Below are 16,860 nucleotides of genomic sequence, written 5' to 3' on the forward strand. Positions count from 1 at the left end.
CTAGCAAAGTGCAAAGAAATGTAAATTTTTCTTGAATTGGGAAAAAGGACGGTGAATTTAAGAACTTGTTAGCAAGCTCCATATTTTTTTCTCTTGGAGAATATTCTGAACTGAAGACGTGTCACCATCTTATGTCTTAGCGATAATTACATTTTTAAAATTTGATTTAACTTTTATTTAATGACGACCTACCCCGGCCAAACCCTAACCCGGACGACACTGGGCCAATTGTCCGCCGCCCTATGGGACTTCAAATCACGGCCGGTTGTGACACAGTCTGGAATCAAACCAGGGTCTGTAGTGACGCCTCTAGCACTGAGATACAGTGCCTTAGACTGCTTTAGCATCTATGTATCATGTATTTCATGTACAAAGCTGCCTTTGAGAGTTAATTCTTTCGTGGCTAATAAACTATATTAGTTGAATGGAGTAAATGCATTCTTCATTTTACAGAGTAATTATTTTATTGACTATACACTTATAATTTTGTAGGTCTATTGGTAGTTGTTATTTACACTATACACATTGCATATGATTGGGTAACACCTTGACATCCCTGATCTGCTTGCCTCAATAAATTAATGCCAGAACATTGGCCACCAGGACAAGCTATTTGTATCTAGTCTCTTAATAATTGCGTAACGGTGCAAATTAGACACGTTCATTATAGTCATACTAAGTGATGACGCAAGGCTCACTACCTTGACTAGATCCTCTAGGGAGTCACATGGCCTGTTGCATTTATTCACATAATATTGGAGTCAGATTGCTAAATGTAGTTTATTATTATATTCAACATTTCTACATAATTGTTGGATAAATTCCATCCAACTATAAATGGTGACCCCTCCTCAGTTGACAGGGGGTTTTACACCCTTACATAACTACCTGAACAAGTCAGCCTTTCTGCAGTGCACAGCAAATATGAATTTCACATTCCTCTCTTTGTATGTACAGTAATAAAGAAAACATTTAACATGTATGTGGAACCTTGCAAGGATCACAGGGGTTCACTACGTCCAAATGATGTATATAATAGCAAGTCCAGGCAAGCGCATGTAATCACAAAATGATCAGGCATAGCTAAAAAAGTGTTCTTGCATGTCCATTTAGGCCCCTGGCACAACCTTCATCCGTGACCCCATGATTTCCTCAATCCCCAGTCAGATCACCTCAATACTACTTCTTCAAGGCTGCATCTCACCTGTGTTTGTGTATGACAGCGTTGAAGAGCTTGCCGTCCCTCCAGCTGGTGGTGAAGTTGTCGCAGCGCATCCCGTGGTATCCCTCCACCATGCGCTGGGACCACAGCAGCAGCTTCTCCTTCGCCGTCATGTCGTCTGACTGGCCATTCACCTGGATGTCTGAGATCTGGGGGGGGGGGGGGGGGGGGGGGTATTGGTAAGACAGGCTATAGAGTATTCTTTAATTGTGGGATCCATAGGGTATCCCAATAGTATTAACACATCTGATTTGAACTAGTTTGATGATTAGTACATTTTTTTAAATCGGGTGTGTTGGTACTGGGCTTAAACAAAAACCTGCACAACTTGTAGGTCTGAATAACACTGTTATAGATGGTTCAAGGTGTGCTGGGTTGGCAAAAAGGCTGGCAAAAAGGGTTAAGGGCTGTGGATAAAGTGCACATACTGGAAGAGAACTATGCATGCTTTGGTATAATCATTATGCATGGATTTAAAGTTCAAAGCAACTTGACTTGATCCAGGCAGATGATACATTTTCAACCTGAATAACCAACAGTCAGCAGTTTACTGCTGTGAAACCCTCCTGAACAGCTTTATGTTCCTGGGTGCAGAATCCAACTTGTGAAAGTAAAAACATCCATGGGGCACAGAATTGAATAAGGTGCAGCAAATTCCTGCAGTGAATTCCTGCTTGAAAGAAGATGGAAGATAAAGCTATGAGTCACAGGTACAGCCTTTTGAATCTCTCAGCAGTCCATTTCCCTCAGTAGTCTATGGTGGAGCTATGTTTACTTTTGTGTTTTGTTTCTGATGCTCAACGCTCAATACAATGTGTACACTGCACACTGTGTTCAATGCATTGTTAAATAATTAGTGTATTGCCATGCTAGAAATACTATGCATAACCCAACCCCTCTCAACCACCAAAAATAAAACAATAACCAAAGAAAAAATAGATGATCAATGGAGTCATGGTTGATTTTAGTCATAGCATGAGACTTTATTGAGCTTTATTAGAACAACAAAGATTGCTTTATGACCAATGTGACATTTTCAATGTGGCACACTGTCAGGCGTTCTAATATTACTTTCAGGGTGGAGAGCGAAAATATTTAGGACTTACCGTCTCATCCCTCTCGCTTCTTCTCTACTATGTACACACTCACGATGTCACTCACACCACATGGAAAGAGGCCCTCCGACCTCTCAATTCGCCTTCATGAGAATCTAGAGAGATTCCTGCTTCCTTCCACTTCATCAAGGCATCATGTTTTGATGAGAGGACTTAAAGGACTAAAATAACAGAGTCTGCAACTCAAATAGCCCACTATTCCCTATAAAGTGTGCTACTTTTGACCAGAGCCCTATGGGGTCCTCTCATCAAAAAATAAGTATAGCCAATGGTGGGACTCGTTAAAATGTTTAGAGCCGCTACCTGCCACACCCACCTCTCCTGCCTGTCAACGAGAAACACTGAGTCCCCCTGGAGTGGACGGAATCCCACATGATGTTAAGAATATCCTTGTGACCTTCTTTCTCCATATTTCAAAATATTCTCAAACTGCTAAATAAATAACCAAATGCTCCTGGCATCTTCCATTCGGGGAGAAAAAAGTTCCTTCCGTCACTGAGTTAGATTGAGGATGAAAACCTCATATGGTCTTCAAATGAGTGTTTCAATATGTTTTTTCAATGTTCAGGCTTATCATTTTAATGATAATAAACATATTGGTTGTTGTTATGCTACGAGTGAAGCATGATATACCTGGAAGTGAAGGATGATGGTCCATATCAGGCCCAGGGTCAGCTTGGGGTTTCCATCGGCAATGTCATCATTCCTGATGTTGACCAGTTTAACCTGTCACAAAGGGGACACAAGTATGTATAACCATCTTAAAGAAAATTGTCCCTCTAGATTAAGTTTTATCTAAATGGTTATCTAATGAATTATAAGGTATTGGGACTGTTCGTTTACATTATGAGAATCAGTTCAAAGTGAAAAAATATGTTAAAAACATAGATACACTGAGGGTACAAAACATTAGGAATACCTGCTCTTTCCATGACATAGACTGACCAGGTGAATCCAGGTCAAAGCTATATCACCTGTTAAATCCACTTCAATCAGTGTAGATGAAGGGAAGGACACAGGTTAAAAAATGATTTTTAAGCCTTAAGACAACTGAGACATGGATTGTGCCATTCAGAGGGCAAGAAACAATAATTAACTTCACTAGGGTAGGGGGCACTATTTTCACCTACGGATGAAAAGCGTGCCCAAAGTAAACTGCCTGCTACTCAGGCCCAGAAGCTAGGATATGCATATAATTGGTATATTTGGATAGAAAACACTCTAAAGTGTCCAAAACTGTTACAATAATGTCTGTGAGTATAACAGAACTGATATGGTAGGCGAAAACCTGAGACAAATCCATCCAGGAAGTGTGCATTTTTTATGTTTGTAGTTTTCTATTGAATGCTATTACAGTATCCATTGACTTCGGACTCAAATTGCACTTCTTATGGCTTCCACTAGATGTCAACAGTCTTTAGAAATTGTTTCAGGCTAGTATTCTGAAAAATGAGGGAGTAAGACCACTCTGAATGAGTGGACACTGCAGTGTCCCATAAGTTTTCCATGCGCACGACCGAGAGCGCACCTTTCTTGTTTTCCTTTTATATTGATGAAGCTATTGTCCGGTTGAAATATTATTGATTATTATGACTAAAAACAACCGGAGGATTGATTATAAACATCGTTTGACATGTTTCTACGAACTTTACTGATACTTTTTGTATTTTTCGTCTGCCTGTTGTGACTGCCTTTGAGCCTGTGGATTACTGAACAAAACGGAGGTTTTTGGATATAAAGAGGGACTTTATCGAACAAAACAAACATTTATTGAGTAAATGAGAGTCTTGTGAGTGCAACCATATGAAGATCATCAAAGGTAAGTGATTAATGTTATTGCTATTTCTGACTTTTGTAACTCCTCTACTTGGCTGGTAACTGTTTGTAATGATTTGTCTGCTGGGCGCGGTTCTAAGATAATCGAATGGTATGCTTTCGCCTTAAAGCCTTTTTGAAATCTGACATGGTAGTTGGATTAACAAGAAGTTAATCTTTAAACCGATGTATAACACTTGTGAATTTGGTGCTCTGCAATTTCACTGGATGTTGGCCAGGTGGGACGCTACCGTCCCACACCCCCTAGAGAGGTTTTAAGTGCCTTTGAACGGGGTATGGTAGTAAGTGCTAGGCACATCGGTATGAGTGTGTCAAGAACTGCAATGCTGCTGGTTTTTTCAAGCTCCAAAGTGTCCGGTGTGTATCAAGAATGTTCCACCACCCAAAGGACATCCAGCCAGCTTGACACAACTGTGGGAAGCATTGGAGTCAACATTGGCCAGCATCCCTGTGGAACGCTTTCGACACCTTGTAGAGTCCATGTCCTGAAGAACAGAGCCTGTTCTGATGGCAAAAAGGGGAGCAACTCAGTGTTAGCAATTAATCATCACACTGTACCTGTCTGTGTTTGAGGAAGTCCAGTGCGATCTGTACATTCTGCAGTTTGTGGAAGCGCATGCGCCCCTTCTCCCTGGGCTGTGAGAAGAGAGCAAACTTCACATACAGCACATACAATACCAATAGAACAAGGAAGAGAAGGCCCCATGACTGCAGGCAAAGTTTTTCAGATTGAGAAAACATTTTATATGGATTACAAGCAGCAGTCATGGTCCTATATAATCAACCACATTGAATGGACATTATAGAACAGTTCATAATAATGGCTGGAACAGAGCAAATGGAATGTCACCAAACACCTGGAAACCATGTGTTTGATGTATATGATACCATCCCATCCAGTCATTACCAAAAGCCCGTTCTTCCCAATTCAGGTACCACCAACTTCCTGTGATGGACATTGAATTTGAGATTTGACTCCAAATTTGGTTGAGTTGTGGTCAGAGCTGAACACAGTATCTCATGACTGTCCAATCCCCCCTTCATTTTACATCTGGCTTTACATGACCCTATTGAAAAGCATTGTAATAAGATCTAGAGGCATGAACATTCTAAGGAAAATGGGTGAAGATGAGAATGTTAAACCTGGACCACCAGCTACTGGATTCGTCCAATCATCAATCACTTCCATGTTCAATGCATCGATCTAAACATTTTACAAAATCAAAAATGACATGAAAACTACCCTTTGGCCCAGGAGTTGGACCCTGAGAAAAACTACAATTATTTTTGCAGATAAATGATACCTAAATTACATTATTACTATTTGATCTGCAACACAATCCATTCTTACCAAGCAGATACCTGAAGTCAAGCAGTAGTGCTAAGAGACTTTATGCTTCTTAATCTCTAGATAATGGTCAAGTGTGCAGGAGACCTGCATATTTGGTCCACCATTACATGCATCAGTACAGCAAGTCGCAAGCTCTCAGTCAACCACAAGCTCAACTAGCGTACAAGTCGATCTCTTATTGGCTTGCAGTATCACTCTGGCTTCTGTTTACAGTAAGTTGGGTTAAATGAATGGATGCCTGTATCTCTTTCTCAGAACTCAGACTAATACGCTAAGATTTGGAGGGAGTGCACAGACGAAACTAGAAGACTGAACATGAAATGATCTAGGGCTGAAACTGAAGGAAATATCCCAGCTTTATTCATAATGTTTTTTATACAACAGGTGGGTCTAATCCTGAATGCTGGTTGGTTAAAACCGCATTCTAGCCGGTGTCAATTCCACAAGTTACCACCAGCTAAATCTATGACGTTAAAATGCATATTTACTCTGTTCCATCTGACTGCACAATCCACTGTCTCATCAGCCCAGCCAGACAATTTATAAACTTGATCTCCACTATATAAAAACATCTAGACATTCTCACATTTATTTTAGACTAACATTTTGTTTTCAACAGCAGAGATTTATATAAACCTTGCTGTCTGTCTCTCTGAAATGTGCAACCTTGTTTCAATATTCAAATTCGATCTTCAGCTGTCCCATAGTAATGAACGTGTCGGGAGTTGGGTCGAAAGCACATATTTCTTTGCCAGGCAATATCACGCCTCATTAGTTCATTGTTATGGATGTATCCAAATAAATGTCACTAGAAAACATCTTAAACAAATGCAAATGCAGCTACTTTGCTGTTATTCCGGCTAGCTAGCAAGCAAGGGATTAGAACATTGCCAGCCAGTATAGCAATGGAACATTTAGAATGAACTACATAGATACAGAACAAAAAGACTGAACGACTGAGTTGCGTCTCTGGCTACCAAACCGATAGAATGAATGACCAGCCGGCTTGGGTAGCAACCCTAGATTTGTGTCGCGACTATATCTAGTTGAAGGATGAAATAGTGTGAATAAATGAATCAAAATAACGTGTTTAATGAAAATGTCAATCATCATGAACATGTTGGTAACCAGTTGTATACAAGTGATAATGCCTTCGAAGCCGGTGTTTGGAGGATATACTGACTTGTCTCAGGCCTAACGACACCCGTGCCAATATATCCTACAAATACCAACTTCTCATGCATTATCACTTAGCCTGTTGGGGCTAGGGGGTAGCATTAAACCCCCCAGTTGGGATTGCTAGCAAGGCTGGAAATTCAAAACATCAAAAATCTAATAATTTCAATTTCTCAAACAATCAACTATTTTACACCATTTAAAAGATAAACATCTCCTTAATCTAACCACATTGTTCGATTTTCAAAGAGGCTTTACGGCAAAAGCATAAAGTTAGATTATGTTAGGACAGTACATAGCCAAAAATGTACAAACATCCATTTTCAATTCAAGGTCAGGCGTCACCAAAAGCAGAAACCAGCTAAAATTATGCACTAACCCTTGACAATCTTCCTCAGATGACACTCCTAGGACATTATGTTATACAATAAATGCATTTTTTGTTCCATCAAGTTCATATTTATATCCAAAAACAGCATTTACAGTCGCGGTGAAATTCAGAATTTTTTTCGCCTCAAATGCTTCCTTGAATTCAGCGTTACAATTTACAAAATTACTATTCGAAAACATTGGTAAATTATAATATTGTCATTCAAAGAATAATATATTATCATCTCGTAAATGCTACCGCATTGCCAGATCTCAAAATAACTTTACTGGGAAATCACATTTTGCAATAAACGGGGTACAATGCTAAGAACAATAGGCTAGGCTATACAGTTAGCATCATCTAATATCGATAATGAAATTGTTAATATCCCCTTACCTTTGATTATCTCCATCAGAAGGCACTTCCAGGATTCCCAGGTCCACAACAAATGTGGTTTCTTTCGACAAAGTTCATAATTAATGTCCAAATAACTCCAAGTTGTTAGCACTTCGGTAGGCTACTAAAAAGTAGGGCGGGGTGGGTGGGAAGTCACGACGTAAAGTAAAAAAATAATCTATTTACGTTCGTTCAAACATGTCAAACGTTGTTTAGCATCAATCTTTAGAGCCATTTTTAACGTGAAACATCAGTAATGTTTCAACCCGACCTCTCCTGTGTCTTGAAAAACGTTTTTGAAAAATGTCTCGCCTGACACGAACTCAAATGATTGCGCAGGTGCGGGCAATAATGAAGTGACGACATCCCAGGGAGGTCAACTTCTCTTCCTTGTCATCCGGTCTCTGTTCATCATAGACGCTTCAAACAACTTTATAAAGATCGTTGACATCTAGTGGAAGCCGTAGGAGGTGCGAAATGAATCCTTTCTCACTGTGTTATCTATTAACAATGACTCAAAAAAATAGTACAGCCACAAAATTCTTTTTTTTCTCAGGTTTTTGCCTGCCTGAGTTTTGTTATACTTACAGACACCATTCAAACAGTTTTAGAAAATTCAGTGTTTTCTATCCAAATCTGGTAATAATATGCATATCCTAGCTTCTGAGTTGGTGTAGGAGGCAGTTAAAAATGGGCACATATTTTTTTCAAAATTCTCAATACTCCACCCACATAGCTTATCACAGCACAATGACTAGGGACTACCAGTCATTTACCACACAATATCCCCAAATCCAACACAAAAAGGATAATCTTATATCTTCATTCCCTACTCAATGACGCTCAGCTCAACCTTCTTGCAGAGTTGGGTTGGGTTTCTTCTTGCAGAGTTGGGTTTCTGTGTTCCATCCCAAATGGCATCCTGTTCCCTACATAGTGTACAACTTTTGACCAGGGCCCATAGGGCTCTGGTTAAATATAGTGCATTCGGAAAGTATTCAGACCCCTTGATTTTTTCCACATTTTGTTATGTTACAGCCTTATTCTAAAAGTGCTTAAATAAATAAAAATCCTCATCAATCTACACACAATACCACATAATGACAAAGCGAAAATAGCTTTACTTTTTTTTTACCCCTTCTTCACCCCAATTTCGTGGTATCCAATTGGTAGTTACAGTCTTGTCTCATCGCTGCAACTCCCGTACGGACTCTGGAGAGGCGAATGTCAAGAGCTGTGCGTCCTCCGAAACACAACCCAACCAACCTGCACTGCTTCTTGACACAATGTCCACTTAACCCGGAAGCCAGCCACACCAACGTGTCGGAGGAAACACCGTACACCTGGCGACCGTGTCAGCTTGCACTGCGCCCGGCCCGCCACAGAAGTCACTAATGCGTGATGGGACAAGGACATCCATGCCGGCCAAACCCTCCCCTAACCCGGACGACGCTGGGCCAATTGTGCACCGTCCCATGAGTCTCCCGGTCGTGGCCGGCTGCGACAGAGCCTGGACTCCAACCCAGAATCTCTAGTGGCACAGCTAGCACTGGATGCAGAGCCTTAGACCACTGAGCCACTTGGGAGGCCCCAGTTTTTACAAACATTTTAAAATATGTAGCAGAAATACCTTATTTCCATAAGTATTCAGACACTTTGCTATGAGACTCAACATTTATCTCAGGTGCATCCTGTTTCCATTGATCATCCTTGAGATGTTTCGCACAACTTGATTGTACATGTCTGAGCGAAAAACAAGCCATGAGGTCGAAGGAATTGTCCGTAGAGCTCCAAGTCATTATTGTGTCGAGGCACAGATCTGGGGAAAGGTACCAGAACATTTCTGCATCTTTGAAGGTCCCCAAGAATACAGTGGCCTGCATCATTCTTAAATGGAAGTAGTTTGAAATCACCAAGACTTTTCCTAGCGCTGGCTGCCCGGCAAAACTGAGTAATCGGGGGAGAAGGGTGATGGTCACTCTAACAGAGCTCCAGAGTTCCTCTGTGGAGATGGGAGAACCTTCCAGAAGGACAATCATCTCTGCAGCACTCCACCAATCAGGCCTTTATGGTAGAGAATCCATAAGGAAGCCACTCCACAGTAAAAGGCACATGACAGTCCACTTGGAGTTTGCCAAGTGGCAACTAAAGGACTCTCAGACCATGAGAAACAAGATTCTCTGATCTGATGAAACCAAGATTCAACTCTTTGGCCTGAGTGCCAAGTGTCACGTCTGGAGGAAACCTGGCACCATCCCTATGGTGAAGGATGGTGGTGACAGCATCATACTGTTTTTTTAGCAGCAGGGCCTGGGAGACTAGCCAGGATCGAGGGAAAGATGAACGGAGCAAAGTACAGAGAGATCCTTGATGAAAACCTGCTCCAGAGCGCTCAGGACCTCAGACTGGGGTGAAAGGTTCACCTTCCAACAGGACAACAAACCTAAGCACACAGCCAAGACAACACAGGAGTGGCTTCTGGACAAGTCTCAGAATGTCATTGAGTGGCCCAGCCAGAGCCCGAACTTGAACCTGATCTAACATCTCTGGAGATACCTGAAAATAGCTGTGCAACAACGCTCCCCATCCAACCTGACAGAGGTTGAGAGAATCTGCAGAGAAAAATGGGAGAAACTCCCCAAATACATGTGTGCCAAGCTTGTAGCGTCATACCCAAGAAGACTCGAGGCTGTAATCGCTGCTAAAGGTGCTTCAACAAAGTACTGAGTAAAGGGTCTGAATACTTATGTAAACGTGATATTTCATGTATTTTTTATTAAATTAGCAAAAATTTCTAAAATCTGTTTTTGCTTTGTCATTATGGGGTACTGTGTGTAGATTTATGAGGGGGATAAAACGATGTAGTCAATTTTAGAATAAGGCTGCAACATAACAACATGTGGAAAACGTCAAGGGTTCTGAATACTTTCCGAATGCACTGTATGTAGGGAATAGGGCGTCACTTGGGACATAGCCCTAGTCTCTACAAGCTCGTCGACAAATGGAAAAGGACGACGTTGCATACACAGAGAGGGCAAGACAAGAAGGTGACATCAACATGCACAACCCGGAAGCCACCTGGGGGAGTGACACATGCCACGCCTGAGGAGGCACTACACAGTCCAGGCCCACTCACCAACCGCGAGTTCCTGACAACGTCACGCTCCCTCGGCTACCACAGCAAGATCATCACAAGAGAAGAGGCAAAGGCAAAGGGGGCAAAGGTCAGGGCAAGACAGGAATTAGAAAAGGAAAAACAGGGGTCAAACAAGTGCAAAGGCAGAGAAATAGAGAGAGTGAGAGAAAGAGAGAAAGAGCAAGAGCGAGCGACAGAGAAAGAGAAGAAAATTATGAAATAAGTGTTAAATTAATGCTGAGATATTATTTCTAAAAACAGCTTCAAATCAGTACTATGTATAGGTTAAGTCAAATCGTGAGGAATTCTTAAACATGTAGTGTATTGTTCGTGGACCACATACTGTATCTCTGCAGGTTTTAACACATGCAATAAGGTAGTAAAAACAAAATCTACCATGTGACGTCAAGTATAGGAAAGATTACAAAATATATAATGCATAATCATGTTTCTTTATAAACTCAGCAAAAAAAGAACTTCTCTTTTTCAGGACCCTGTCTTTCAAAGATAATTTGTAAAAATCCAAATAACTTCACACATCTTCATTGTAAATGGTTTAAACACTGTTTCCCATGCTTGGTCGATGAACCATAAACAATTAATGAACACGCACCTGTGGAACGGTCGTTAAGACACTAACAGGTTACAGACGGTAGGCAATTAGGACACTAAATAGGCCTTTCTACTGACTCTGAGAAATACCAAAAGAAAGATGCCCAGGGTCCCTGCTCATCTGTGTGAACGTGCCTTAGGCATGCTGCAAGGAGGCATGAGGACTGCAGGATGTGGCCAGGGCAATAAATTGCAATGTCCGTACTGTGAGACGCCTAAGACAGCGCTACAGGGAGACAGGATGGACAGCTGATCGTCCTCGCAGTGGCAGACCACGTGTAACAACACCTGCACAGGATCGGTACATCCGAACATCACACCTGCGGGACAGGTACAGGATGGCAACAACAACTGCCCGAGTTACACCAGGAATGCACAATCCCTCCAGCAGTGCTCAGACTGTCCGCAATAGGCTGAGAGAGGCTGAACTGAGGGCTTGTAGGCCTGTTGTAAGGCAGGTCCTAACCAGACATCACTGGCAACAACGTTGCCTATTGGCACACCCCACCGTCGCTGGACCAGACAGGACTGGCAAAAAGTGCTCTTCACTGCCGAGTCACGGTTTTGTCTCACCAGGGTGATGGTGGAATTTGCGTTTATCATCAAAGGAATGAGTGTTACACCGAGGCCTGTACTCTGGAGCGGGTTCGATTTGGAGGTGGAGGTTCCATCATGATCTGGGGCGGTGTGTCACAGCATCATCGGACTGAGCTTGTAGTCATTTTGCAGGCAATCTCAACGCTGTGCGTTACAGGGAAGACATCCTCCTCCCTCATCCCCCTTCCTGCGGGCTCATCCTGACATGACCCTCCAGCACGACAATGCCACCAGCCATACTGCTTGTTCTGTGCGTGATTTCCTGCAAGACAGGAATGTCAGTGTTCTGCCATGGTCAGCGAAGAGCATGGATCTCAATCCCATTGAGCACGTCTGGGACCTATTGGATTGGAGGGTGAGGGCTAGGGCCATTCCCTCAGAAATGTCTGGGAACTTGCAGGTGCCTTGGTGGAAGAGTGGGGTAACGTCTCACAGCAAGAAGTGGCAAATCTGGTGCAGTCCATGAGGAGGAGATGCACTGCAGTACTTAATGCAACTGGTGGCCACACCAGATACTGACTGTTACTTCTGATTTTGAACCCCCCTTTGTTCAGGGACACATTATCCCATTTCTGTGGACCTTGTTCAGTTTGTCTTAGTTGTTGAATCTTGTTATGTTCATACAAATATGTTAAGTTTGCTGAAAATAAACGTAGTTGACAGTGAGAGGAGGTTTCTTTTTTTGCTGAGTTTACAGCATCACGACAGATAAAATGTTTTATAGTATAATGGACTGAAAAGTAGGATGGGGAAAAGGGACAGAAGGAAAGGAGAGGTTGGGAAGGAGGGAAGGAAGGTTGGATAAGTTGTAGCAGAAGCAGAGGTCCTTCTCCTTCCAGTCAGAGTGCAAAGGTCATAGGGACTCACCAGTGTCTCTCCAGAGAGCACCTCCAGCAGGGAGATGAGGTTGTATCCATCTCTGAGGTCCTCGTACAGGTCAGTGATATGCCGCTGGGCCTCGGGAGGGGAGAGGACAAGAGAGACAGTTTGAGACTATTCACAGAGATGCACAATGGATTCATTATGACTCAATGCACTTGAAGTTAAGGTGTTTTCTCTGTATTCAATACACTGATCAGCTATGAGGAATGAGTCATGTACTGTAAATACTCATGATCCAACAAGACCAGTGCTCAGAAAAGATCTGTTTGTGAAGGAACAACACTGTTCCTGAGAATATAATCTGGGATTATGGGTCAATTTTCAGTAAAACACATTCGCAATCACCACTTTCACAGACTGGAGTGACCATTGTATTTATAACTAAAGAAACCTCTAGTAATGCTATAGTATCTCTGTCAGTATATCTTGATTGCATTCATACTACACTACTCACACACGGCAAAATTAATTATCACACCAAAAAAATCTAACAAATCAAATCAAATTGTATCTGTCACATGCGCCAAATCAAACAGGTGTAGACCTTACAGTGAAATGCTTACTTACAAGCCCTTAACCAACAATGCTTTAAGAAGTTAAGAAAAATAAATGTTAAGTAAAAAAGAGAAAATAATTAATTACAAAGAATTAAACAGCAGCAGTAAAATAACAATAGCGAGGCTATATACAGGCCAGGGGTACTGGTACAGCGTCAATGTGCTAAGGCACCGGTTAGTCAAGGTAATTGAGGTAATATGTACATGTAGGTAGAGTTAAAGTGACTATGCATAGATACTAAACAGAGAGTAACAGCAGTGTAAAATAAAAGTCTGGGTAGTCCTTGGATTAGCTGTTCAGGAGTCTTATGGCTTGGGGGTAGAAGCTGTTAAGAAGCCTTTTGCACCTGGACTTGGCATTCCGGTACCACTTGCCGTTTGGTAGCAAAGAGAACAGTCAATAACTAGGGTGGCTGGAGTCTTTGACAATTTTTAGGGCATTCCTTTGACACCACCTGGTATGAAGGACCAGGGTGGCAGGAAGCTTGGCCCCAGTAATGTACTGGGCCGTACGCACTACTCTCTGTAGTACCTTGCGGTCGGAGGCCGAGCAGTTGCTATAGCAGGCAGTGACGCAACCAGTCAGGATGCCCTCGATGGTGCAGCTGTAGAACCTTTTGAGGGTCTGAGGACCCATGCCGAATATTTTCAGTCTCCTGAGGGCGAATTTGTTGTGCCCTCTTCATGACTGTCTTAGTGTGTTTGGACCATGATAGTTTGTTGGTGATATGGACACCAAGGAACTTGAAGCTCTCAACCTTCTCGAATACAGTCCCATCGATGAGAATGAGGGCATGCTCAGTCCTCCTTTTCCTGTAGTCCACAATCATCTCCTTTGTCTTAACTACGTTGAGGTAGAGGTTGTTGTCCTGGCACCACACGGCCAGGTCTCTGACCTCCTCCCTATAGGCTGTCTCATCGTTGTCGGTGATCAAGCCTACCACTGCTGTGTCATCGGCAAACTTGATGATGGTGTTGAAGTCGTGCCTGGCCATGCAGTCACGAGTGAATGGGGAGTACAGGAGGGGACTGAGCACGCACCCCTGAGGGGCCCCCGTGTTGAGGATCAGCGTGGCGGATGTGTTGTTACCGACCCTTACCACCTGGGGGCGGCCAGTCAGGAAGTCCAGGATACAGTTGCAGTGGGAGGTGTTTAGTCCCAGGGTCCTTAGCTTAGTGATGAGCTTTGAGGGCACTATGTTGTTGAACACTGAGCTGTATTCAATGAATACATTCTCACATAGGTGTTCCTTTTGTTCAGGTGGGGAAAAGGGCAGTGTTGATTGCAATAGAGATTGCATCATGAGTCCCGCTCCTTGAAAGCGGCAGCTCTACCCTCTAGCTCAGTGCGGATGTTGCTTGTAATCCATGGTTTCTGATTGGGGTATGTACGTACGATCACTGTGGGGATGACGTCATCGATGCACTTATTGATGAAGCCAGTGACTGATGTGGTGTACTCCTCAATGCCACTGGAAGAATCCCGGAATATACACTGCTCAAAAAAATAAAGGGAACACTTAAACAACACAATGTAACTCCAAGTCAATCACACTACTGTGAAATCAAACTGTCCACTTAGGAAGCAACACTGATTGACAATAAATTTCACATGCTGTTGTGCAAATGGAATAGACAACAGGTGGAAATATAGGCAATTAGCAAGACACCCCCAATAAAGGAGTGGTTCTGCAGGTGGTGACCACAGACCACTTCTCAGTTCCTATGCTTCCTGGCTGATGTTTTGGTCACTTTTGAATGCTGGCGGTGCTTTCACTCTAGTGGTAGCATGAGACGGAGTCTAAAACCCATACAAGTGGCTCAGGTAGTGCAGCTCATCCAGGATGGCACATCAATGCGAGCTGTGGCAAGAAGGTTTGCTGTGTCTGTCAGCGTAGTGTCCAGAGCATGGAGGCGCTACCAGGAGACAGGCCAGTACATCAGGAGACGTGGAGGAGGCCGTAGGAGGGCAACAACCCAGCAGCAGGACCGCTACCTCCGCCTTTGTGCAAGGAGGAGCAGGAGGAGCACTGCCAGAGCCCTGCAAAATGACCTCCAGCAGGCCACAAATGTGCATGTGTCTGCTCAAACGGTCAGAAACAGATTCCATGAGGGTGGTATGAGGGCCTGACGTCCACAGGTGGGGGTTGTGCTTACAGCCCAACACCGTGCAGGACGTTTGGCATTTGCCAGAGAACACCAAGATTGGCAAAATTCGCCATTGGCACCCTGTGCTCTTCACAGATGAAAGCAGGTTCACACTGAGCACATGTGACAGTCGTGACAGAGTCTGGAGACGCCGTGGAGAACGTTCTGCTGCCTGCAACATCCTCCAGAATGACCGGTTTGGCGGTGGGTCAGTCATGGTGTGGGGTGGTATTTCTTTGGGGGGCCGCACAGCCCTCCATGTGCTCGCCAGAGGTAGCCTGACTGCCATTAGGTACCGAGATGAGATCCTCAGACCCCTTGTGAGACCATATGCTGGTGCGGTTGGCCCTGGGTTCCTCCTAATGCAAGACAATGTTAGACCTCATGTGGCTGGAGTGTGTCAGCAGTTCCTGCAAGAGGAAGACATTGATGCTATGGACTGGCCCGCCCGTTCCCCAGACCTGAATCCAATTGAGCACATCTGGGACATCATGTCTCGCTCCATCCACCAACGCCACGTTGCACCACAGACTGTCCAGGAGTTGGCGGATGCTTTAGTCCAGGTCTGGGAGGAGATCCCTCAGGAGACCATCCGCCACCTCATCAGGAGCATGCCTAGGCATTGTAGGGAGATCATACAGGCACGTGGAGGCCACACACACTACTGAGCCTCATTTTGACTTGTTTTAAGGACATTACATCAAAGTTGGATCAGCCTGTAGTGTGGTTTTCCACTTTATTTTTGATTGTGACTCCAAATCCAGACCTCCATGGGTTGATAAATTGGATTTCCATTGATTATTTTTGTGTGATATTGTTGTCAGCACATTCAACTATGTAAAGAAAAAAGTATTTAATAACATTATTTCATTCATTCAGATCTAGGATGTGTTATTTTAGTGTTCCCTTTATTTTTTTGAGCAGTATATTACGGTCTTTGCTAGCAGAACATTCCTGTAGCTTAGCATCTGCTTCATCTGCCTACATTCTTATTGACCGAGTTACTGGTGCTTCCTGCTTTAGTTTTTGCTTGTAAGCAGGAATCAGGAGGATAGAATTATGGTCAGATTTGCCAAATGGAGGCCGAGGGAGAGCTTTGTACGCTTCTCAGTGTGTGGAGTAAATATGGTCTCGAGTTTTTTTTTACCTCTGTTTGCACTTTTAACATACTGGTAGAAATGAGGTAAAACGGATTTGTTTCCCTGCATTAACGTTCCCAGCCACTTGGAGCGCCGCCTCTGGATGAGCGTTTTCCTGTTTGCTTATGGCCGTATACAGCTCATTGAGTGCAGTCTTAGTGCCAGCATCGGTTTGTGGTTGTAAATAGATAGCTACGATTAATATAGATAAACTCTCTTGGTAAATAGTGTGGTCTACAGCTTATCATAAGATACTCTACCTTAGGCAAGCAAAACCTTGAGACTTCCTTAGATTTCGTGCACTAGCTTTTTTTTACAAATAT

At 43.2% G+C, this 16,860-nt stretch overlaps 1 protein-coding gene across 4 annotated transcripts in view; it reads right to left on the minus strand.

Annotated features, from left to right (window-relative positions):
* LOC115176116 (plectin) overlaps nucleotides 1-16,860 on the minus strand; it is a 112,788-nt gene that overhangs the window by 47,803 nt on the left and 48,125 nt on the right. For 2 of the 4 annotated variants that reach the window (XM_029735944.1, XM_029735943.1), the window contains exons 3-6: nucleotides 12,679-12,768; nucleotides 4,732-4,809; nucleotides 2,971-3,063; nucleotides 1,205-1,371 (exon numbers count right to left, since the gene is read on the minus strand). In XM_029735944.1, the coding sequence (XP_029591804.1) occupies nucleotides 1,205-1,371; nucleotides 2,971-3,063; nucleotides 4,732-4,809; nucleotides 12,679-12,768 (428 nt within the window). Of the gene's footprint in view, nucleotides 1-1,204; nucleotides 1,372-2,970; nucleotides 3,064-4,731; nucleotides 4,810-10,602; nucleotides 10,639-12,678; nucleotides 12,769-16,860 lie in introns of all 4 variants that reach the window. The other 2 variants (XM_029735942.1, XM_029735945.1) reach the window with 2 other exon arrangements.

Source organism: Salmo trutta, chromosome 36 (assembly GCF_901001165.1).
Source record: "Salmo trutta chromosome 36, fSalTru1.1, whole genome shotgun sequence".
Classification (NCBI taxonomy): Eukaryota; Metazoa; Chordata; class Actinopteri; order Salmoniformes; family Salmonidae; genus Salmo; species Salmo trutta.